The sequence below is a fragment of the Hemicordylus capensis genome, chromosome 3 (genome assembly GCF_027244095.1).
Source record: "Hemicordylus capensis ecotype Gifberg chromosome 3, rHemCap1.1.pri, whole genome shotgun sequence".
Classification (NCBI taxonomy): domain Eukaryota; kingdom Metazoa; phylum Chordata; class Lepidosauria; order Squamata; family Cordylidae; genus Hemicordylus; species Hemicordylus capensis.
In genome coordinates, this window is record NC_069659.1 from 334,158,997 (window position 1) to 334,185,331 (window position 26,335).

Sequence of the window (26,335 nt, forward strand, 5' to 3'; positions counted from 1 at the left end):
GTTACTCATCCTCCACACACTGATGTAAGCTTCCATCTTCCTTTCCAGCATAAATTTACATTTTGTTCAGATGCCAGAGCCGAGTCGTCCTCGTGCAATTTCTGCAGCACCATCTGCATATTCGCTCTTGCTTTCTGAGAAGAACTGAGTTGGACTTTTCTGGTAAATGTGCAAAATGGTTGGTTCTTCTTTAAAAGCAAGAGCTGCCAGACAAATGGCCCTGCAAAATTTGTGTGAGTGTCTGAACAGAGTGTGGAAAAGAAGATGGAAACCTGCTGCTAGAGTGTGTGGAAAGTGAGCAAACTTGTGTTTGGAACTTACACGGAAGCTTCTCACATTGCGCAGCTGATGGCCACCTGGAAGAATCCTAAAGCAGCCTCAGTCCCCCCAAAGCAACTGCACATCTTTGCAGCTTCCCAAAGCTGCTTCTTGCCAGCCAGCTTTGAAAACACTAATGTATTTATTTTTCCCCTCTAGGAACATAGGAAGCTATCTAATACTGAGTCAGACCATTGGTCCATCTAGCTCAGTATTGTCCACACCAGGGGTTCCCAACCTGTGGACCTCCAGATGTTGTGGAACTACAACTCTCATCATCCCCAGCAGGGGCGTAGCTAGGGGAGAGGTGGCCCGTGTTCATCCCTCTCTCGGGTGGCCCCCCAGAGTGAGGGAGACAATGAAGAGAATAGGGAGGGATGGAGCTGGAGGGCCCTCAGAAGCTGGGGGTCCGTGTTCTTTGAACCCTTTCGTTCAATTATAGCTATGCCCCTGATCCCCAGCCACAAATAAGTGTAGCTGGGGACGATAGGAGTTGTAGATCAGCAAAATCTGGAGGACCAAAGGTCTGGTCTGTACTGACCGGCAATGACTCTCCAAGGCAGGTCTGCACAGCATAAGGCCCGGGGCCAGATCTGTCCCACAGGGGCTCTTTTACTGGCCCCCAGGTAGAAATATCCTGCAGCAACACAGGAACTAAAAACTGCCTTACAGTGCCATCCTATGCATATTTACTCAGAAATATGTCCCATGGTGTACCCTGTGAGGCTTAGTCCAATGTAAGCATGCCTAAGATTGCAGCCTGAAAGCAACGGCAATCTAGGGAGAGGAGAGGACTTAGCATTCGGGGCTGGCATGCACTCCAGGGGCCCCACTGACTGAGCAGGGACAGGACCTACTTTCTGGCCACTTTCCTTTGTTAAAACTGTGGGTCACTTGATAGGGGAAGAGATCCACAAGTAACTAATCATATTTTTAATTTTGCAATATGCTAATTTTAATGTAGTAATGTGCTAAAAATCGACTTCGGCCCCTGCATGCCAAGTTGTGGTTGGTTCTGGCCCACCAGGGCATTTGGGTTGTGCAGCCCTGCTCCAAGGTTTCAGGCTGGATTCTTTCCCAGCCCTACCTGGAGATGCCAGCGACTGAACTTGGGACTGTATGCATGCAAAGTAAATGCTCTACCACTGAAGTAGAGCCCCATGACCTGGACTGGGAAGACCCGAGTTTGAATCTCCATTCAACCATGAAACTCACTGGGTGACTCTGGGCCAGTCATGTATCTCTCAGCCTAACCTACCTCACAGGGTAGTTGTGGGGATAAAAAATAACCATGTACACTGCTCTGAGCTCCTTGGAGGAAGAGCAGGATATAAATGTACTGAATGAATGAATGAATGAATGAATGAATGAATGAATGGAATATTATAATCTCTCATATATAGAGAACTTTCTCTTCTATGCAGCAGGTGATCCTGTCATTCCAAACTGGTCTTTTAACTAAAAACTAGCTGACCCCACACAGAGCATCTGTGCACTCTTTGGGGCTGGCAGTTACCTCTTCCCCCCACCTTCTGCCCCAGTCTCCGATTCTGGGTCCAGCCGCCTTTCCTTCCCACTGCCACTTCTGCCCCCCCCCCTTCTTTCCCCGCTCCTGGGTCTTGCCTCTGTGTCTGGGCCGGACCCGCCACCACCTCTGGCCTCCGCGGCCAGGCCTGCCGCTGCCATGGCAACTAATCGTCCTGGGTGCGCCTCAGCCAATCAGGCGCCTCCGCAGCCCAGCCAATCAGCTGGGCTGCCGGGATGCACATTTCAAGGCACACCCAGGAGAATTATATATATATAGATGCTCCCTATCCTCTTATCAAGATACATGGTCTAAGGAGAGCAACACTTCACATAACATAAGAGCAAGTCTGCAACCAGCGTGGTATACTGACATCCTCCTGCCAGATCAGTTTGCTCTATATTGCTCTTGCCTCCCGCCCCCCTTTTTTCCCCATGAAGGCTTTTCTCTTCTCCAACGTTATATTTAATACAAAGACCCAGAGACAAGTGAACCTGCAATAATCCTATTGTAATGTCTGGAATCTCACACATTTCAGAATTGGAGCAAATAGACTATAACCTGGATTAGGGGGTTAAAGTCTGTTCCAACTAATTGCTCTCCAAAAGCAAAAGCCTGCAATTTCCCCAGCGCTGTGTCAAGACCTTAGAGTATAAATATTACACCAACACAATATACACCAGGCCAACACGGTACAATGGCAGCAGCTACCATGGCCAGGTAGATTATAGCTTCAATGTGCACCATGTCACAGAAACCACCTACAGCCCTAACCAGGCATTTGTCCTTCATGAATGGCATTGCAAAGGGCCCAGGGGATAAACAAGAGTGTCCTGGCCATGCTTCCCGGCCACATATGCTTCCCGGCCACATGCACCCTGTTCCTTCCTTCAGCACTTGCCTCCGGACAGCAGCCTCTGAATGTGAGGAGAGACTCCTTCTGTGATTTAGAAATCTGGGCAACCAGGTTTTTAATCACATGGAGGCTCTCTCTCCTTGCTCAGTGCTGCCCTCTACAGACAGGTGCTGAAGAGGGATGCACAGGCAGCATGATGTCTGTACCCAAGTCTGTGTTGCCTGAGCAGGTGGACAGGCTTAGAGGCTTTCCAGTCAGTCTTCCGACCTGGCTATGGGGAAGAAACTGCCTTGGTTGCCCTAGTGGGTGCTGCTGCTGAGCAACAGTGGGGGAGGTCTTCATGCCCTGCTTGAACCAGAGGCATCTGGTTGGCCAGTGTGGGAACATAGGAAGCTGCCATATACTGAGTCAGACCATTGGTCCATCTAGCTCAGTATTGTCTACACAGACTGGCAGCGGCTTTTCCAAGGTTGCAGGCATGAATCTCTCTCAGCCCTATTTTGGAGATGCCACCAGGGAAGGAACTTGGAACCTAGATGCTCTTCCCGGAGAGGCTACATCCCCTAAGAGGAATATCTTACAGTGCTCACACATCAAGTCTCCCATTTATATGCAACCAGGGCAGAACCTGCTTAGCTTAAGGGGGCAAGTCATCCTTGCCCCCTTAATACCACAAGACTAGGTCTCCTCCCAGAATGTTACATAGCAGAATGTTACATAGGTTACATAGGAATCTGCCTTATACTGAGTCAGACCATTGGTCCAGCTTGCTGAGTATTATCTACACTGACTGGCAGCAGCTCCCCAGAGCTTCAAATAGATATTTTCTCACCCCTGCCTAGAGATGCCTGGAATTGATCCTGGGACCTTCTGCTAGACACTCTTCTATTGAGCTACTGCCTATCTCACTAAAGGTAGAGCCACAATCCGGTAGAAGAGCATGCTGAAGACTATTTGGCATCTCCAGGCAGGGATGGGATGTACCCATTTGAAACTCTGCCTTACCTGGGCTTTTGATCTGATCCAGAAAGGTTCTTATGAATGTCAAAAAATGATTGTTGATTGATGATGATTGATGGGTTCCTCAATGAGAGGATCAGACATGAGAGACAAACTTCTCTCATATGCAGATTGTCCACCACGACAGATTCTTCCCTCCATCACACTGCAGGCAGAGGTCTGGCTAGTGCTCTATGTGAACTGACACCCTGCTTTATAATGAAATCCCAGGGTCCTCTGCAATGCACAGGGGTTCCATGGTGCACGTGCAGGGGGTCTTTGTCAGACTTATTTGTTTGTCTTTCTAGCCTGCCCTATACCCAAAGGTTTCAGAGCAGGTTACAATGAAACCAGTATAAAACATAATTAAAATCCAGCATCATAAAATCAAAATTACAGTAAAAAATACAGTGCCTGAGAGGGGAAGAATCACTCCATTACTAGTCAAAGGTAAAGAGGTGCATCTTCACCGTTCTCCTGAATGTGCACAATGTTGGAGCTTGGTGCACCTCAGAGGGGAGGGCATTCCACAGCCTCGGGCCACCACAGAGAAAGCCCTCTCACGTGCCCCTACCCCTTTAACTGCTGACAATGGTGGCACTACCAAGAGGGCCTCTCCTACAGAGGAAAGAAATCAGTGTGGAAAGGGTTTCTCTTAGGGAAAGATGTTTGAATAACACTGGCTGGGCTATCTTAAGCAGACCTGGTACAAAATATTTTGCAAAACTATTTTCTCTCTCTGTTTTTTCCAGCCTATGAGCATTGCCAAAGCAATTTATGATTCTGTTCAGGATTATTCCCAAATAGCAACACTGCTTCAATTCGCAGCCACTTAGTGCTTTTATATTGGTCTTACGTTCTTGCTTAGAAGGAAGCTTCCATTACCATTCATAGTGGAGCATTTTATAGTTGCATGTCTTCCTCTGTTCCCTTGTGCAGCTGTTATAATCATGTTTTGTGACAGATCCTGGGACTTGTACAATAACAGGAGCGTGGTGTGCGGAATTTGCTGTGCTACTCAGGGTCAACATGAATATCTATCAAGATATTCCACAATAGACTTCTCCGTGCCTTTTGAGATGTTCATTTGCTTGAAATCACAACCTCAAAAATTGCACCATCTATGCAATAAAGAATAAAAACAATTTCAATTCTCTTGCCCAACAAAATAATAAGCTTATGTGGCGTAAGTATAAACTCATATGTGTTCAGAGCCAGCTCCATTCAAGCTGGGGGGCGGGAGGGCAGTCAGGATAAAGCAAGGCAGAGGATGAGCGAAGGAGTGGGGAAAGCAGATAGCCAGGACCAAGCAGAGCCTGCAGAGACCAGTGAACAAACTGAACTGGAAGCCCATATAGGGAGTCAGGGACTATCGCTTGACCCATTCGAACCTAGTGGATCCTTAGAGCCAGCCTGGTGTTGGACTAGGACTGGAGAAACCCGAGTTCAAATCCCTATTCAGCCATGAAACTCACTGGGTGACTCTGGGCCAGTCATGTATCTCTCAGCCTAACCTACTTCATGGGGTTGTTGTAAGGATAAAACATGTATGTATATAATCCTGCTCTGGGGAAAGCAAGATTTAAAGAAAAGCAAACAAACCTATTGCTCTTAGGAGGATTTAGTGGCCAATATTCTGACAAAGGAAGCATCGATGCAGCATTGTTGAGTTCCAAACTAAGGCCATGCTGGCACGAGCAGGGGGAAACAATCTCCCCCTTTCTTCAGCAGCTGCTTGCACCACCCAGAAACATGTCCCTGAGTCTTAGGGGACTCAGGGACATGTTTCTGGGTGGTGCAAGCAGCTGCAGAAAGAAAAGGAGACCATTCTTCATCCCCTCTTATGGGACAACACAGCTTTAGTCTGCACTTAATCAAGATATCAGCCAATAACATTTTGCCCTGCCATTTCTCCCAGAGCTCAGGGCAGTATATCTGGTTCTTCCCTCCCCTTCTTATTCTCACACCAACCCCATGAGGCTGGCAAGATTCAGAGACAGTGACTGGTCCAAAATCACTGTGGAGGCTAAGATCTAATCTTCCACTTTGTGTTTACCTGCTTGTTTTCATTGTGTTGTCCATGTTTTGAAATGTCTACCTGTTCCCCATGTTCTGTTCTAATGGCCATGCAATAGGTCAAACATTCACCATGTTATTGTTTTGTTTAGGAGGGAAAGTTCAGGAGGGAAACTTGAATTCAATCTGATTGGTTGTCTACAAAAAAAAGAGAGAGAGAGAAAGGCTACTGTATGTAAGGAAGGCAGAGAGAAAGAGAGAGAGAGAGAGAGAGAGAGAGAGAGAGAGAGAGAGAGAGAGAGAGATGGGGGTCATTCACCCATCCAGGGAGGTGGGACAGTAGGTGGGGGGGAGGCTTGTTTTACTCACCTTCCCCCCAGATGAGTGATGTTATGATTCTGGGAGTACGGACCATGCTTCCAGAAAAGTAGCGCTGCATGTGTCCCAGCCTCCGTGAATCCCACAATGCACTGCTCAACATGCACAATGCATTGGGGGATCCCCCCAAGAGACAGGTGCTCTAATCACCCATCTCTCTGTGCCTGAAGATGCTTCCGGGCTGGACGCAGCCCGTGTTCACACATGAGCAGATAGCCCGGGTTAAGGGATCGCTCACTTTCTTAACCTCAGCTACCAGCTGGGCTGAAAGGTTCTCAGTTTCAGCCAGGCTGAAAAGTCTAGTTCTTCCCTGCCCTAGTCTGACACTCTAATCTAATCTAGTCTAACACTGGCTCTCTTAGTCACAGAAGTCCTGTAGGAGCCTCACTCCCTTAGGGATATATACACTAGGAGTTCCTCTCTGAATTAAATTAAATTCCTTTAAACATATCAGACTTGTATTTAGGGGTCTGTAGTTCCATACTGACATACAATATGCACTTCCTGTTGGGAATTCTCTGTGGTGAGAGAATCCCTTTCTCATTATAGCAGAGTGCACAGAGGCACAACACAGTGGAACTCTTAGTTAGGCATGCGTGTATGCTGCGAGTAAAGTAACTTGGAGCCAATTCATAGTTTCAAATCAATATATAAGGCATTTATTAAGGAACTCCATTCTAGATAGGAAAGTGAGGAGTTAGAATATCTAATCTATCTATCTAGCTGGATGCAGATGGATTCTGCATCTTCTCTGCACACACAGTGCAGGGAGAGGAGCTTGCCATGTTGCAAGGTAGAAGGACAGGTAGGGAAGAGAGAGAGGAAGGAAGTTAATCCCTAAGAGTACCAATCTACATTCCAAAGGGACAGTGTCAGAGCAGTAGAGAAGGGATGACCAATGTCTTGACCCTCTAGCCCTCTGACTCACTAGTCGGTCCTCCACTGTCTGAGACAAGAGACAGCGCAAAGTCCTTAACTTCCAGCATTCCCAGTATATATTTAGGCCCTCATACTATATCATTTCTGGCTATGAATCTGAGAGGCTTTGTTGCTGATCTGGCTTATATCCCAGTAGCTCCCCTCCTGAATGGTGGTAGTAATACTAAGTGGGTAGGTATGCCTTCCTGGCAACTTTAGGTTCATTACTTGCTATATGAGGGCAAGAACAGTGAGAAACACATTCCCTCCATTGTCACTAGTTTTTGTGTGGTATAACCCTAGATCTGTTGCCTTTGGTCTGCATGTGTACTGGACAAGAAGGGCTTTTACTCTGATCTGTCATGGCTATTTTTACTGCACAAGTATGGACCCACAACAAAATATTGTAGTATACCCCTGGTGTGTATGTGTTACTTGAGCCTGTGCCTGAAGATGCTGAAGGTTTGAGGCACTTTTCCCTCAAAGAAAGTAATTGTGACTGTCTTGAGGGAATATTCTTCTAGCTGAGAAATTTTTGAATCTTTTTGTTCATCCTTTCCCCCTCCTCACCACACTGAGTTCCATTAGCTCTGCCCACTTTGTATCTTAACTGTTCTCCGAGTCCACAAACATTCCACTCCTTTGAGCTGCATTGGGGCAGTTTGTGGGGGAGGGGGTTTGCACCCTTAGGGTATTTTTCCCCTTCAGGTTTTGTGAAACTGTCTAATCTATGGATTACTCTGAGTCTGCCAGTATCTCCTTCTTGCCCGCAGGTTCTCCAGTTATACATCTATAAGGATATTAACATCTCCAGCTCTTATGGAAATAGATATATTTAGATATTCTCCAAGATCACTTTAAAATCTCCTCCCCCCACCTCCGCTGCATGCTATTTTTGTGCAATCTAGCTTCAGAACATTGGAATGTCTGTTTTCAGTTCCTTAAAATTGTTGCTAACATAATTCGTCAAAACAGAAACCACTTTGTTACCTTGAAATTTCTTATTGCCCTATTATACAAAGTTTCTAGAAATATATCATTATCAGAATAAACATGACATTGGACACAAATTTAGAACTAAAGGACAAAAATGCAATACTGGTGTATGCCCCCAAATACATGCAACCTAGATTTGCATTCCAGACAATGACTATTGAGGCAAAACAGTTAAGACTGCAACACCGAACTGTTTCTAAAGTGGAGGACTGGGTACAAAATTTACATGATCTTGCTCAGCATAGAAAATGGGCCTTCGCCAAGGATGATAAATCAGAAAAAAGTGGTAAAAGATCTGACACAAATTCCTAGAACGATATGTACACTAAAATGCAACCATACATTTTCTAATCTCCTTATTAGGAGTGTACCCAGATCAAGATTGCATCACAGAACTATAAAATGATTTGCTGAGAACAGCCGGCTTGGCTAGCTGTCTCGACGAATCATCCCCAAATCAATTTGGGTGATTTGAATGCCATTTTGAGGCCCTTTTGCTGGATAAACAGGCCTCTAAATGCTGCTTTTTTCTGAGGAGAGCTGGTCTACCAATTGGGATCAGCAGGTAGACCAGCCCTCTGCTCCTTTCTTAGCATGTCTACCTGCCTTGGAGGACTGGTCCAGAGGGGAGAGCTGGTTTACCTTCCAAACCCAATTGGTAGACTAGCTCTCCGCAGAAAAAGGTGCCATTTTGAGGGTCATTTTCCCAGCAAAATGGGGCTCAAAATGACCTTCAAATCACCTGAATTGATTTGGGTCGAATCAGGGGTGATTCACTTTGACCCTGAATGACTCTGAATTCACTTTGACCTATTTTGAGGATGATTCAATCTGAGGCCAAATTGCCCCCGGTTGAATTGATTCAGGTTGAATCAGGGGCAATTTGGCTTCAAATTGAATCACCCTCAAAATATAGGGCCCGATTCATGGTCAAAGCAAATCACCCCTAATTCGACCCAAATTGCTAATCCACCTAGGCACCCATATGTTACAGAAATGTCTCTCTCTTTCTCTCCTTCCTCTTTTTCTGCTTTCATTTCCTTTCCTTTCCTTCCTTTATTCAGTGGATAAGTATGGGAATGTGAGGTAGGTAAGAGGATCATTACAATGACAGTGATCATTACAATGATAACGAGGAATTAAATGTGTTGTAAATGAGGGGAAATGTTCAATAAACATTTTTTTAAAAAACATTATCTCCTTAGCTCCTCAGGTCTAAACACAAGCTGCCTTCGATTCTGTACCTCCCATTCATCCCCTTGCTCTGATCTAAGTGATACAGAAATCCTTTTGCCAGTGCTCTCGTCAAGGAACAGAGGGATTCTTCAACCCAGCTGTGATTCCGGCATTGCCTCTCCAGTAAGCATTCTGGTTCTGGGTTCTGTGGAAAGAAGCACAAATTGATGGTAACCTCACTACTAGCTTCTCCTTCTGCATCACGACAGTGAAAACGTTCTCCAGGGCCCAACTGCACATCATGTTAAACATATAGTTTGACTTTGCAATTTTATTTATTTATTTAGCGCATTTCTATACCACCCCATATGCAAATATCTGGGAGGTTCACAATCTATTTATTTAAGTTATTTTGCAGCTGCCGGATGGGGGAGCACAATCAGAATCTGGACCACATTACGGGGGGGTGGGGGGGAGGTGGGGTTAGCCCTTTCCTCTTGTGCAGTCCCAACAAAACTGTGCCCTCAAAACTGCTATTATCTTCCATTGGTGCCAATTATTTATTCAGACACGAGAGATTGGCTTTTGTAATGGGAGAAGATAGGGCTTCCATGAATGAAACAGAATGACTCCATAGCTCTGACTGAGACATGAGCCCTATTCACAAGTTATGTTAAGCACACATACAATGAGTGTACAGTGTACACTGGCACAGAACTGTACATAGGTACAATTATTCACATGCTTATGTAATGAGCTACAGCAATGCACTTTCCTATCTGTATCCTACATTTCAGGGCACATTTCAGGATAATTCATTTAAAATGAATGCATTCATTGTCATTCACACAAAAACATGTATGTGTGTACAAACTCTGAACACAGGTACAACCAGAGCCATTCTTTGGGCAGGGCAACTGGGGTGATTGACCCAAGCCCCCTCTCCTCCAGGCCCCTTGCCTGCTCACTTCTGCTCCTCTCCCAGCTAGCCCTCCAAGTCCCAATGACATTTGCTAGGTTTCTGCAAACACCAGTCAAAAACCAGGACAAGAAATCTGCCTCATGGATTGGCTGCTGATTGAGTCAGCAGCCAATCAGGGAGATGGATTTTGTACATTGGTTTCTGACAAGGAGGTGATGGAGAACTAGGGAATGTCAGTGGGTCTCAGAGGGCTGGCTGGGAAAGGAGTGGAGGAGATGCATGGGAAGACCCAACACCAGAGGACAGGGAATGTGTGGGTCCTCCTCCAGTGCGGAGATCGGTGCTGGATAGGTCTGCTGGGGAGGAGAGAGTTTCTGCAGTGCATGCCCGTGTGCAGATTGAAGGCTGATCGCTGCCTCTGCTCTGCTCCCAACATTCCTCTGACAACGTGCAGTGGTCTGTCCTGCCTGTCCGTTCCTTCCACCCCCTCCCTCAAGCCTTGGCTCCTCTGTAAGTTGTTTCATGGTTTATTTATTTCCTTTGCTTCCCCATTGCTGCCCCCAATGGGAATGAAGTTGCTGCTATTGGGGGGGGGGAGTAAGCAAGGAGGAGAAAGGGGCCATTGCAGGTTGCCTCTGCTTGGGGCTGGGGTCTGTGAAGGGGGGTGGGATGGGGGCTGAGCAAGGAAGAGAGGAAAAAGCAAATTGCTTCTGCTTGGAATGCACTGCAGTGAAGGGAGAGACACCCACTGAGGAAGGATCTATGGGGGTCTAATTAGTTACACTTTGGGTATTCTTTTGGAAAAAAGCTGACATCTCTTTAAGGAAAGAAAAAGAGGTGAGCAGCCCAGCTTTCATGCTGCAGGGTTTTCCTTTCCCATAAGATCATGAGCATCTTATTCATGTCTACTTGGAAGGAAGCCCCATTGTACTCAATGGGACTTACTCCAGGGTGAGTATAGGATTCCAGCCTCAATTAACAAGATACTGAAATGAACATGATTAAACGCCGAGACCACGGACCTCTGGAAATGCTACCGCTAAAATCAGGATCCAAATTTCCTGTATCTTCTACCATCAGTACCCCATGCAATTGAACACTTGAGAGCCAGTGTGGTGTAGTGGCTAGAGTTTTGGGTTAGGATTGGGAATGCCTGGGTTCAGGTCCCTCCCTGCTCAGCCATGAAACTAACTGGGTAACCTGAGTCCAGATACTCTCAGAATAAAATGGGTGGGTGAGTCATAAAATGCAGTGGCGGGGGGAGATACAAGGAACCCTGAGCTCCTTGGAGAAAGGGCAGAATATAAATGTCATCAATAGTAAAATGCCCACATATATGTATAAAGGAGGACCTTGATATTCACGGGGGTTCCATTCTGCGGTTGTGCCTCAGATACAGAAACCGTGAATATTGAGGCATTGTCTCAGTGGGGAACTGAGGGTTAGGTTCCCAGTTGTGGGGAAAATGCAAAAAAATGCCGGGTTTTTTGGCAAATTGTGGGGGAGGACATGATGGGATAGCTCCTCTCCATGCTGTGCTGCCTCCCCTGCATCGCGCTGTGCCCCCCCCCAATGCCCCCCCAAATCACATTTTTATTTTATTATTTTAATGTGAGCAATTTTGTGGCTTCAAAAAATAAAATGATGGCCAGAAATGACCTCCACGGTCATTTCCGGCCACCTCCGACGTGTGGATGCGTGAGGTCAATGTGTTCCCCCCCTTTCCCCCACCAGCACATGTCTAGGTTGGATGTCCTTTACCCAACCATGGATACGCCGAATCCGCAGATCATGAATTTGCAGATAATGAGGCTTCCCTGTATTTAGAACTCTTTAGATTTTGTGGATCTGCATATGTTCACTAACAGCATTTGGAAATTGTGGGAGAGGGTGGACTTCTGCCTGACTGTGTTGACTACCCTTGACAACTCTGAATATGTTATTGAGGAGCAACAGTGGGGAGAAGCCCCTTGCCTTCATGCCCTGCACTGCAAGCTTCTAGGGGCATCTGGCTGCCTGTTGTTGGAAAGGGGATACTGGATCCGGTAAACATATGGAGTCTGACCCTTTGTCCTTCTAGCCTTTGTCCATCTAGCAGTGCATTTTCTACACTGACTGGCAGCATCTCTTCAAGGTTTCAGTCAGAAGTCTTTCCCAGGCTTACTTGGAGATGCTGCCAGGCCAGGGACTGAACCTGGGACCTTCTGCTTGTATGCAGATGTGCTATCACTAAGTATAGTAGGCACCCAGACACTCCATTTTCCCAGTTTTACTTTTGATGTTGCCTTCTGCATCAGTCAATACTGCTGCCTGAATCACTTAATTTTGGATCCTGCTCAGGTTGAATCAGAAAGGCCCCACTCTGAATGCATGCATGCACACACTTATATTATGTATAGTATATTATATGTATATTATATTGAAATGTTAAGGAGGCCCTGCACATGCTGATTTGCCCTCAGCCTCAAGCCCCCCCCCCAGGGATAGCCCTGGGTGCAACATATTAAGGTCTTCCACATGATCATTTGAGGATGATTTGGGGGAGGGAAGAGCCCCTACCCTGATCCCCATAGATGAGCAGAGCTTCTGTTTGGCTCTGGTCACTCATCCCACAGATGACTGAGGCAGCTGAGTGTTCCAGTATGGGAAAACGGAGCTGGGTTCTCCAAGAATAGCCTAGCATGTATTCCATGCACACTAGAGAGGCAGCCATCAATACAGCAGCAGCTCTTCTCCGATTGGCCCCTCTAGCCGTGGAACCATCATGAAGATGGCTGCTGGCCACCCAGGAACAGTTTTCAGCTGTGATCTCCACAATGAGCAGTGAACTGAGGTTCAAGGGCTTCTATTTAGTAAAGACTTGGGTAGAGAAGTGAGGCTACCCAGATCAGGATGGGCTGGGTCAGAGGGAATTCAGTGGGTTCTCATGATCAGAAATGGCTGGGTTTACTGCCTCCAACCACCCTTTGCTGGTGGTATATCTCATTTTCTCATTGTATATCTGATTGTATATCTCAATGTATATGTGCTGATTGCATATCTCATTGCATATCTGATTGTATATCTCAGTGTCTGAATAGGGCCATGAAGTGTCAGCTTATATGCCCACTTGCAGAGTTGAGAGTTGTGTTTCATTTATCTCAGGGGTGACCTGAGTCTCTCCTGCTGTTGTTGGATCCCATCATCCCCAACCACATTTTATTGCAGCTGGGGATGATGAGAGTTGTAGTCCAACAACAGCCGAAGACCCTCAGATTGACCAGCCTTAGTTTATTTGCTCCAGTACTGGGGTAAGGTGGGTGTCGAGACGGAGCACTATTTAACCTGTTTTTCCTCCTGGGGGCTAATTTCAAACTGAGGCACCTCAGTAGTAAGGCTGACCTAACAAGGAAAGGAGACAGAACTCAGGGCCACCCACAATCTAACTCCAAGAATGCATATGGATGTACTTGGAAAAAAAGAGTAGGTGAAGGTTTTCTTTGGTGGAGTGATGGTTTCACACACTTCCATCTGAATTGCAGCCATGTTAAATATGGGTGGCTTTGGTCTTTTCCATTTTCAGTAACCTAATGCACTGAAAAAAGAACATGCCCGTTGTTGCTTCAGAACAGAATGAAATGAATATACTGATTCAGAGATATTTGGCAGAAGGAAAAAACTGTCCTTATTTTGCTTCTCTCCTTCTAAGCTTCCATCAGATTCGTTCAAGTATCTCACCTGGCATGAATTAGAAGACCATGATGTTCAAGGGAGTCAAATCCGCTGCCCTCGAGTGAGAGAAGGTATAGAAGAGAATCTGGTTTGTAGCTTCCATAACAGTTGATGATAGTGGAATGTAATGGCAAAATACTAGCTTCTTGATCGAATTAGAGCCCTTAAGTTCACATGTACTTCAGTGAGGAAGTGGTAAAACTATGCATTCAGGCAGCTCTATCACTTAAACAGATGGGCGCTTAAAGGATGTGCACAGAGATTGAGCAGACCATCTCTAATAAGTCTAATTGGTAGATTACTCAGTTAAGCTTTTAGGTGATAAATTACTAGAAGGCTCAAATTAATTAGTGAGGGCAAAGTTGCTTCATCAGGGCTGCAAGTGAAGGGTAGACGAGTTTATATTTTAAGATGTGTTCTGGTGTGCGACTACTGTGACATGGAACTAGCAATAGTAGCTTTTATTAAATAACTAGAGAAATGGTCATTATTTAGTAGCATTTATTAAATAGAGAAATTAAAAATAATATTTTTATTGAATAACTAGAGACACACACATCCAATTCTAATGGGTTGGGTGTGCATGGAGGTGGGATTCAATGTGTGTGTGTGGGTGGGGGGAGATGAGATACACCTTCCTGTGGGGATCCCAGTCAATAGGCAGTTGACAGAGCTAGTTTTGCCCTCAAGGCAAAAATGGCTGACATATTGCACAGAAGTCTGTAGGTCCAAGAGAGAGGCACACACGGTACTTGTAAGCCACTCTACAGCCTTGCAAACACTGCTTGCGAAGGCAGGGCTGCTCTGTGTCTACTAAGAAGTGTATCTTCACAGTTGTGATTCTACTCTCATTGGAAATTATGGGAGTAGTATCACAATTGCGATGACACACTCCTCAGAAGACAATGGAGCAGCCCCGCCTTTGCAAGTAATGCAGACAGGCTGCAGACTGGCTTGCAAGCAGTGTGTCTGCCTCTCTCTTGGAATTGCAGGACTCTGTGTGGTATATCAGCCAGTCTCTCCAGGCAAAGCACTGTATTTATACCCAGAGGAGTGAATGGCAACCATTCATTTATATGGGAGGAAGTAAATGGTTTGCAATTCAAAATACCACAGGGGCAGAGGATAAGCCTGCTCCCTGCCCTTTGTGATCCCAGCCATTAATAAGCACAACTGCTGCTGTTAGGACCATGCCCTTCACAGTGTAGTCCTTGGTCTTGTTTGCTGGAGGTTTGGTTCTTACGAAGCAGAATAAAAAGTGGCAAACCTTTGCCTTTATGATTCCATGTCAGATTGCAGGTGGGGGCTCCCCCGAGCAAAGAAATGTGCTAAATCTCTTTCCCCTGATATCTAGTTTTCAATGTGCAGGGGTTTTCTTTTGGAAAATGGGTGTGTGGAAGCATTTGATCATGTGAGCCCCACTGGCAGAGTATTCTGTTTTGGGCCAAGTCAGGGCCTCCACTAGGGCAGGATCTGGAAGAGGCACAGGCCTCAGACAGCTCCAAGGCAAAAGGGGTCAGGACCTTGGATAGCTCCAAGCAGGAAAGCAAGAGAACAAGGTGCACCAGTATAGATGGATGTTGCTCCGGTGTGTGCATGGACCTAACACTGTTTTTTGTCACCCAGTTACTGCTCTCCCAACGTTAAATGGTGAAATTTGGAGGAGGGCCTCCACAGATTAAATAGGGTCCAAGCAAGGTTGTATTGTGTATCCCTACCAAGATACTGTGCTTGGTTTACGCCTTGTGACTAGTCCCAGCTTACATTAGAGATGTAGACTTTGGTCCATCCTAGAACACTGGGAACCAGGTTTTATAAAGAGCTATCATCTTATACTTCCTTCAGTATCTCAAAAACATGTCTTTATTGAGGTTTTAGTCATGTATGCACATATTTAATATCAATTAATTGATTAGTTGGTTAAAGGGTAGCTGATTAATCAGCTAGATATTTCATCGACAACCCCATTTATCATCTTCAGTACTAGCTAAGCTGCCTAAGTGTACACAGAACTGCATCTGATATATGCTACTGTTCCCATTATTATACTGTATTTTAAAAAATCAGAGGATAGAAAGGAATCAAAATCTGGTCACAGAGATAAGACAAATTTGGAATGAGAAACAGTTCAAAGAATACCAATTTGTTTTCCTGGCAACCGTCATCACCCCTTTCTTCTTGAAAGCAATACAATACTGTATTATCATAATAATGCAGGCATCCATGATTTTCCAGATTCACCATCAAACATGGTACTTCTGATACACAGATAGAGATCAGTTTTGCCAGATTTAACTGCCTTGAGATTCAATTCGCCACTAGTTATTTTATTCAATATTGCAGGCAAATGAAAAATGTGAGAAGGATTATAGAAGAACTAAAAAAAAAAGACCCTAAGAAATGGAAAATTATATTGTTATTTACAATATAAGAGTCTAAGATTTCAGCAAGTCTTATTGCTGAAGACTTGCAATAATTTTTTTCAGAGAGTGCTGGTTTAAAGAAGAATTGCTGCTTGTGGTGTATATACTTGTCCCACTGTTACATCTAGTAAACAGGCTTTGCATGTTTTTGTGTTGTCTCAAAAACCTGCAAAACCTGTTCGGCTAGAAGTAACAATGGAGCAAAACAAATGCATGTGCGTACCATGGAAACTTCAGACTTTTTCAAAACTCTTTAAACCTTACAAAAATAGCCTGTCTCCAGTTTTAGAGTCTATATATCACTTTTCACACATTTCTAAACTTTGGTAGGGTCTATGAAGATACAAATTAAACAAGCAGCAGTGTAATATTGGAATGCGTATTCTATATGTTCCGAACAGGACCTTCTGAAGAAGAGCGCTTTTTCAGAGGAGAACATCATACTCTGCCCACAAGAAAGCAAATGACAGAGAAAAACAAATGGGAGCAAAGGCTGCAGGAAAACTGGGAAAACTGTATGGTAAGAATATTTATGTACAGAGAGTTAATGTAATCATACTAGCATACACTTCATTCAGTGATTTCTGCAATAATATTTGTTTGTTTGTTTGTTTGTTTTTTATTCGATTTCTATACCACCCTTCTAAAAATAGCTCAGGGCGGTTTACACAGAGAAATAATAAATAAATAAGATGGATTCCTGTCCCCAAAGGGCTCACAAACTAAAAAGAATCATAAGATAGACACCAGCAACATTCACTGGAGGTACTGTGCTGGGGATGGATAGGGCCAGTTACTTTCCCCCTTGCTAAATAAAAGAGAATCACCATGTTAAAAGGTTCCTTTTTACCAAGTTAGCAGGGGTTAATAATAAGTGAAACTAGTTAAGGCTTGGGGGGGGGGGTGGCTTCATGGGTTGGCTGAAGACAGGTCCTTGTTGCGGGAAAATCCTCTGGAACCTTTCCCTCCTGTTTAATTCAGCCCCTTGCGATCATCCTTCCATCAAATTGACAGAGAATGAGACTTTAGACAGAGGATTAGACAAGGTTTCCGCAATAGAGCTCATTGCCTGATGGAGAAACTCCCTTTTACAAGTCAATACAATGAGGGTGCATGATCAAATTAGCTTTTATTCATGATCATGGAGGCAGAGTACAAGTCAGAAGTCTGACAAGCACTGTGCTCTCGGGGTACGCAGTTGCCAGTTTATATAGGTTAAAAGCAAGTCAGTACATCCATTGACAGACGTCATTTTTGGTTAAACATATGCTTTCCTGTCTGTGCCATTTAGAGCCTTAAACATGAGTTCATGTCTGAGTCTTTTCTGCTGACCCTACTAGTTATCAGCCAACTATTTTTCTTTCTGCTGAATAGTGGATTTGTCTCATGACCCTAGTCACATATGTTGTCTCCTGTCAGGCTCTGGTATTTTTACCTATTGGCCGATTGGCCTCACATTCTTAACAGTTTTATTCTGGCCTACTGGCTTTACATTCTGTTTAGGAGCCTGAACCAAACTTTTATACACTTATTTGTGGGCCTGGATTAAACATTTCTTTGTGACCTTGCACAAGTGCACAGCCTGGCTCACATATAATGCCAGCCCTGCTCCTCATAGCTTAGCAGTCACCATTTCATGAAACCTGGTGTGTGAGGTGATTTCATCAGCAACTCCAGTTCTCTGATCAGGTTAATTTTCCACAGCTCCAGATGCTTTTACACATCTCATTCTTCACTTTCCTGATGGTGTTGATTTACTCATTGGTAGCAGACAGATGGTAAACAAATATGATATTCAAAAGCAGATACGTCTCTGGCTTCCTTCAAATCACAGTAAACCATACCCTGTTCCAAACCATCGAGGGAAGTTGGAAGGGGAAATGTTTCTGTCAGCAGAGTATTTTGTGTGAAATCGCTTCATTAATGAGTCTGTCAAATCACAAAATACCAGGCCCCTCCAGCATGGCAGGATAGACTTCTGCCAAAAGGTGGAAAAGTTCTAGTTGTTTGGGTCCAATTTGACATTCTAATTTATTTTTGGTTAGATATAACTGAGCACTCATTCAGAAACCCAAATTACCTCAGCATGAGCTTACCACACCAAAAAATGCTTGGTTGTTTTTTCTATCAAAGGCAGGTTTTACCACACACCAAGTGCAGTTGTGTGGGGTAAAATCTGTGGTAGAATGTGTGACCTGTGGGTTGTTGTTATGATGATGATGATGATGATGATGATGATGATGATGATGATGATGTTATTATATAGGATATTATTATAGAGGCTCCTTATATTATTATAAGGAGCCCAGAACAGTGTACATGGTTATGTTTACCCTCACAACAACCCTGTGAGGTAGGTTAGGCTGAGAAACACATGACTGACCCAGAGTTTCATGGCTGAATGGGGATTTGAACTTGAGTCTCCCCAGTCCTAGTTCAACACTCTAACTACTACACCACACTGGCCAGATAGAGTGAACAGTATTACTTTAGACTGCAGGACTGTTTTACATTTCTAAATCTTTTCCCACATTAACAAACAAATATGAATACGATGAATATTTATATACTGTTTTTCAACAATAGTTCCCAAAGCTTTCTAAATAAATAAATAAAATAAAATAAAATAAATAAGTAAATAAAATGGCTTCCTGTCCCCAAAGGGCTCACAATCTTAAAAAGAAACATACTGTAAGATAGACACTAGCAACAGATACTGGAGGGATGCTGTGCTGGGAATGGATGAACCTTCCTGGGGATGAATGAACACAAGAAAAAATATAGCATTGGAAGGTAATGGCCCATCCTGCTTCCTGCTGTGTGCTACTTCTTTCAGGGAGCTTTTATTATGTGAGGAATTTGTAAAAATATTATCTCCTCCTACAGTCCAAAAATTGTACAATCCATTCTACTACCTCAAGACTTTGAACATTTGTATGCCATTTTATAGCCTCAAGTGCACAGGTTGTGCATTCTCAAAGCAGCTTATGAAAGATCCCTACAATGAAATCACACTAACGGTTTGTTTCAGGCCTGACATACTGAGTAAGAGTAAGGACACTTCCCCCAACACACATAGAAGAGAGGCAACATTTTGCCATCCCACCATCCCTCGGCAGCTGATTGTGCTTCCCAATAATATGTCCCTGAGGGTCCTGAAACCCTGAGAAATATATTTCTCAGGAGGCACAAGAAGCTACAGAAGGAATGGGGGGATGGTCAAAAAATTCATCCCTCCCCTCCATGCACATAGGAAGCAGATGATTGGTCAGTCTAGCTCAGTATTACCTACACTGACTAGCAATACCTTTCCAAGCCTTCAGGGAGGAGACTTTCCCAACCCTACCTGGAGATGCCAGGGACTGAACCCATGACTTTTGCATGCAAAGCAGATGCTCCACCACTGACATACAGCCCCATCCCTGCATTCCTTGTCTGTAGCTCTTACTCAGTAGGTCATGTGTAGTGGTTAGAGTGCTGGATTAGGACTGGGAAGACCCGAGTTTAAATCCCCATTCAACCATGAAACTCACTAGGTGACTCTGGGCCAGTCATGTATCTCTCAGCCTAACCTACCTCATAGGGTTGTTATTATTATTTATTTATTTACACAGGCAGACAGGTGTTATTGACTGGTTTGTTTTATCCAGACAGCGAGTCCTTCCCAAGGACCTGGGATGGCTGGATTTTATTGTCAATGTTGTTGCTGTTGTTATAGATATCGTCGCAGAATATAGGCTGTTCCCAGTAAAGTTGCTTTTTGTAATTGTCTGATGGTGATTTCTGTGGCACCTATGGTGCTGAGGTGCTCTTCAAGGTCTTTTGGAACTGCACCCAGGGTGCCAATTACCACGGGGATTATTTTGGTCTTCTTCTGCCACAGCCTTTCCATTTCCATTTGTAGATCTTTGTATTTTGTGATTTTTTTTCTATTATTTTTCTTCTATTCTGCTATCCCCTGGTATTGCTATGTCGATTATTTTAACTTGTTTTTCTTTCTTCTTGACTACAGTTATATCTGGTGTATTGTGTGGCAGATGTTTGTCTGTTTGTAGTCGGAAGTCCCATAATATTTTTACATCTTCATTTTCTTCAACTTTTTCATTTTTATGGTCCCACCAATTTTTGGCTACAGGTAGCTTGTATTTTTTGCAGATATTCCACTATATCATCCCTGCTACCTTGTCATGCCTTTGTTTGTAGTCAGTCTGTGTGATCTTTTTACAACAGCTGATTAGGTGGTCCACAGTTTCATCTGCTTCTTTACAAAGCCGGCACTTGCTGTTTGTGGTTGATTTTTTGACTTTTGCTCTTATTGCATTTGTTCTTAGTGCCTGTTCTTGTGCAGCCAGTATTAAACCCTCTGTTTCTTTCTTCAAGTTGCCATTTTTAAGCCATTGCCAGGTCTTGGTGATGTCTGATTTTCCACTTATATTGTGCAAAAATTGACCATGCAGTGGCTTATTTTTCCATTTTTCTGCTCGGTTCTTGACTTGTTCTTTCTTGTAGGCCTGCTTGGTTTTATTGGTGTTGAATAGTTTCGCATTATTGACCATTTTAAGTGCATCTTCTTCACTATCCTTGATATATTCTTCAAGGCCTCTTTTCTCCTCCTCTACTGTTTCATGGACTTGCAGCATTCCTCTTCCACCTGAGCTGCGAGGGAGGTATAGCCTATCTACATCACTGCGGGGGTGCAGAGCATGATTGATGGTCATGTTTTTCCTGGTCTTACGATCTAGCGTCTCTAGCTCTGCCTGGGTCCAGTCTATTATTCCTGCAGTGTATCTGATAACAGGTATAGCCCAGGTGTTTATGGCTTGTATGGTGTTCCCGCCATTGAGTTTGGACTTGAGGATTTTTCTAATTCTCCTGATGTATTCACTTGCAATTTTTCTTTTAACTTCAGTGTGTGCAATGTTATCAGCCTGGAGAATGCCAAAGTATTTGTAATGTTCTTTCTCTTCCAGGTTCTTGATGTTGCTTCCATTGGGCAGTTCTATTCCTTCTGTTTTTCTTATTTTCCCTCTGTTCATTATTAATGCAGCACACTTGTCTAGTCCAAACTCCATTGCTATATCGCTACTGAATATACGGACAGTGTTTAGCAGTGATTCGATTTCTGACTGGGACTTTCCATACAACTTCAGATTGTCCATGTACAGCAGATGGTTGATTTGACTTGATGTTTCAGATGTTTGGTATCCGAGGCCTGTTTTGTTTAGTATTTGTGAAAGTGGGGTCATGGCGATTACAAACAACATAGGGGATAGTGCGTCCCATTGGAAAATGCCTCTTCTAATGCTAACCTGTCCAAGTGTCTCACCATTGATTGTTAACTCTGTACTCCACATGCTCATTGCTTTTTAAAATAAATATCTGAATGTTTTTGCTGACACCAGTTGTTTCTAAACATTTTAGTATCCATGTGTGAGGCAATGAATCGAAGGCTTTCTTGTGGTCACTCAATGCAACACTTAGACTGGTTTTTCTTCTCCTGCAATTTTCTAAAATCATTTTGTCAATCAGCAGCTGGTCTTTTGTGCATCTGGTATTCGGGCAATTTCCTTTCTGTTCAACTGGAAGCTGTTTGTTAGTTAATAAGTGTTGCATCACTTCATCTGCTATTATTCCAGTTAATAATTTGAACATGGTTGGCAGACAGGTTATCGGTCTATAATTACTTGGAACTGCACCTTTTGCTGGGTCTTTCATTATGAGATGAGTTTTCCCAGTTGTTAGCCATTGTTCAATATCACCTCCTTGCAAAATGTGATTGAACTGTTTTGATAGTTGTTTATGAAGGCTTGTTGGGTGTCTAAGCCAAAAGCCATGCAGTTCATCGTCGCCTGGAGCAGTCCAATTTTTAATTTTCTTTGCTCTTTCACTTATTAATTCTGATGTTATTATTAGAACTTGCATTTGTTGGTTACATTTTTTGACCTCTTTCATCCAGCCTGCTTTTCTAGTATAATCTATTGGATTGTCCCATAATTTCCCCCAGAATTGCACTGTTTCTTCTTTATTTGGTGTTTCTATGTTTCTTCCAGTTTCTCCTTCTGTGCTTTGGTAGAAACGTCTCTGATTCAACTGGAATTGGAGATTCTGCCTGTGTTGTGTAATTCTGGCTTCATATCTGCTAATCTTCTTTGACACTGCTGTTATTTGCTGCTTTATTATTTCTAGGACTTCTCTAATTTTCTTGAATCTATGTGGTATTTTTGGATCAGATACTGTTTGGTGTTTTCATTCTTCAGCTTCTTGTCTTTCATATCTTTCAATTTACTAGCATCTGATCTAAGCCTGGAGATTTTATTTTCTAGTCTAATCTTCCATTTAGGTGATGTACTACTTTCTGTTTTTACAGGTCCATTGATCTTATATCCGAGCTCTTGTGTTGTTATTGTTGCTGCACTGTACATTAGTTGGTTTGTTTCTTGCAAATTATTGGTTGTTATTTCTGCAAGTGCAGCACTGACATCTTTTAATACCTGAGCAAGTTGTTTTTTGGCAACTGTTTTTAGAGCTGGATGTCGAACCCTGGTGGTTGTTTGGTTCATGTGCTCAGTTATTTTTTGCTTTAGTTCTTGTTGCTTTTCTGTTAAATGGCATTTGGGTTTTTGAGGTGAAGGCAAAGGGGAGGTTGCCTGGTTTTGATTTTGAAACAGTTCAGCAACAGTGGTATCCTCTATTTCCAACACCTCCTCCACCTGCGCCTGAGCAACTGCTTCAGTTGGTGGTAATTCTTCTTCCATATCTTGAGCCTGTGTTGCTCTTTGCAGTTCTTCCAGCTCAACTCCTGTGAATACTTTATTTCTTATTATGAATCTTCTCTGGTCTGCTAGCCTTTGTTCTGTTATTTCTGTATCTGGATGCTTCTCTTTCCAAATTGGGTACATTCTTTTAAAATAACCTCTTCTAGTTGGACTGGACTTGTAATAGCAGATCATTATTTCCTTGTTGGCATTTTTCGTATATTTTTTTCGGTTAAGCGACATTTCTTGCAGTATCTTTGCTGTCTTCAGCCCTGGTTGCTCAACTGAAGATCCTGAGTCCTGTTGCCCACTTGCCACCAGATGTCCAGGGACTCCAGCACCTGGCGCGGTCCTTGTTGACCCGGGCGATGACCGATCCGGTATAGATTTATTAAAGTTACATCTCACCATATTGTTGATGGGAGAGGCACTCTTTGTCTGGCTCCTCTGGTGAGACCTGTCCAGTATGTTTGGACCTCTGGCATAGCTCTCACCTTCCTCAGAGCACGCAAGCCCCACAACCACGCCAAGGTAGTGCCTCATTGGGGGTATTATTATTATTATTATTATTATTATTATTATTATTTCAATTTCTATACTGCCCTTCCAAAAATAGCTCAGGGCAGTTTACAAAGAGAAATAATAAATAAATAAGATGGCTCCCTGTCCCCAAAGGGCTCACAATCTAAAAAGAAGCATAAGATTGACACCAGCAACAGTCACTGGAGGTACAGTGCTGAGGGTGGATAGGGCCAGTTACTCTCCCCCTGCTAAATAAAGAGAATCACCATGGTAAAAGGTGCCTCTTTGCCCAGTTAGTAGGGGTGGTTGTTAGAATAAAAAATAACCATGTACAACGCTCTGAGCTCCTTGGAGGAAAAGCGGGATATATGTGTAAATAAATGAATAAATAAAAGAAATAATTTCCACACGGTGCGGGGAAGATTCAGATAGAATTTCCTGATCTTGCCAGTTACCGTTTTCTGGCTTCAAGACAGCAGTTCCTGCTGAGGACCTCTAGTCTCAATAAGGCTGAGCAGTTGGAGTCCTCTCACCCATGATAAATGCAAGTCTCTTCCTGATCGCAGTTACTATGTTGTAGCTTCTATTTTACCACTTCATTCTGCTGTATGTACAGACCAGGTCAAATTCATATATTGTGCAAGCCACTGTGTATGCAAAAGATCTTAACTCTCTGTTGAAGTACTTTAAATAAGAGGACTCTATATGTGTATTCCATACCTCCTCATCCCCTGCCAGAGTTTGAATCTTTCATATCAAGATTTGGGAGACCTTTACCAGGTAGAAAACTTTAAAAGGATTCTGCGGCGATTAATTCGAGTGGAGAGGCTTTGGTTGGTGGACAACTCATTGACGGATCTAAGTGCCACATGCTTGCCAAGGTATGTTTTAAAAGAACACTTGGACTTTTTCAAGTATTGGCCAAGTTAACGGTAGCACTATGCATATTTCATACACATATACTTCACATGGGAGGAATTTGTCTGAAATTTCTCTGCAAGCGAAAATTATTCACCTTGCCAGCTCAAAGTATAGGTCAGGTTCCCTTGTGATGTTACCTTCACAGTTCAGGAACCACGGCCACACAGCTCCTCCTTTCTGCCTCATGAAGGTGAAGTCAGGAGCCCCGAGTTAAATTGCAGGAGGTGACTTTTACATGACAGCATAGCCCCAGCTTCTGATCTTCCACAACTTGCGACTACAGAAGCAACCGTAATCGCACTTAGTGTTTGTCTCTTCAGGCAACCACCATATGTTTGAGGAGCACAAGGCAGATGGTACTTCCTGGCAATCAGCACCAGGGTGGGACTTGGTACAGTGTCCCCCCCTTCCCTCCCCCAGGGGCGTAGCAAGGTTGGAGTGGGCCCAGATACAAGATTTTAAAATGCCCCCCTCACTAAAGCTCAGCTCATGAAGTAAAGAAATCTTAAATGAGGCTGAATAGTGGTAACAAAAAGCATAGTAAGCATAGTAAAGAAATAAAAGCATACACACATCATCCTAAATTATTTTTGAAAAGGTTTTGTAAATTGTGGACAATGCAAGTCATTTAATGGTACTAGAGAAAGACATGCTGTTCTGGTAGCTCCAGGTCTTAACACTCACTTCAGTTTCAGAGGATGAATACAACTGAAGGAAGCCCAGGTGGGTGCGCAGCTGGGGGAGTCAGTCATGCGACTTGCCTCTAAGGGGACCCCAAGACAGGGGACCCCCAGAAAACTGTCTCCCCTTGCTCCCCTTGCTCTATTATAGTTACGCCCCTGCCCTCCCCCCCCCCCATATCTGAACAAGCTTTTGAGATTTGGGAAGGAACTGCTCTACAGAAAGTAACATCACAAAGATACCTCTGCTTGTCTAGCCTTCCCCCACCCCCCGCCCCTCCAATATATTTCATGGCATAAAAATGCAAGAAGAGCCCTGAAAGAATAGACCAAAAGTCTAAACTAGCATCCTGTGTCTCACAGTGGCCAATCAGATGTCTTTGAGACGCCCACAAGAAGAGCATGAAGAGAATGCAATCTCCTACAGTGGGTCTCCATAGTGGATGTTCAGTGGTATACTGCTTCGGAACATGGAGGCTTCGCATCATGATTATGAGCCACTGATAGACCTATCCCCCATTAACATGTCTTATTTCTTTTAAAGCCCTCTAAGCTGGTGGTCATCACCAAATCTTAGGGCAGCGAATTCCATAAATGTATTATGCCCTGTGTGATGAAGCCCTTTCTTTTGACTATTTTGAATTTACTGCTAATCAGTTTCATTGGATGAACCCACGTGCTAGCCTTAGGAGAGAGGAAGAAATGCTCCTCTCCTACTTGCTCTGCACCTCTTATATCTGTGCTTACCCCCTTTTTAGCTAAGAGAAAAAGTTCCAAACATGTTAACTTTTCCTCATAGGGAAGATGCTCCAAACTTGGGTTCCCAATGTTGTTGAATTACAGCTCCCATCATCCATAGCCACAATGGCCTTTGGCCAACAGCATCGAAGGGCCCAAGTTTAAAAACCCCTAGATTGCCCTATTCTACAACCTTTCCAGCACTATGGAAATCTCTTTCCATCCTTTTGAGATGTGGTGACCAGAGCAATATACAACTGCTGACATGAAGAGGAAAATTACTCCAAGTAGTCCCACTGAAATTAAAATGAGAAGCTAAGCAATGCCTAATTTGACCTTGTAATTTCAATGGAGCTATTTGGAGTAATTTTCCTCATGTCAGCCAATATTTCAAATCTGTGAATACCACAGATTTGTATAAGGTCATTATTATACAGTACTGTCTGTTTTGTATCCATGATGCTCCTTTGCATGGAATTTG

The 26,335-nt window shown here is 43.7% G+C and overlaps 1 protein-coding gene across 1 annotated transcript in view; it reads left to right on the forward strand.

Moving 5' to 3' along the window:
• The window catches only part of LOC128349873 (uncharacterized), a 39,896-nt gene that overhangs the window by 9,893 nt on the left and 3,668 nt on the right, over positions 1-26,335 (forward strand). Inside the window, exons 2-5 of the mRNA XM_053307045.1 lie at positions 9,212-9,365; positions 13,793-13,886; positions 16,640-16,758; positions 24,254-24,396. Of these exons, the coding sequence (XP_053163020.1) occupies positions 9,212-9,365; positions 13,793-13,886; positions 16,640-16,758; positions 24,254-24,396 (510 nt within the window). The remainder of the gene's footprint in view (positions 1-9,211; positions 9,366-13,792; positions 13,887-16,639; positions 16,759-24,253; positions 24,397-26,335) is intronic.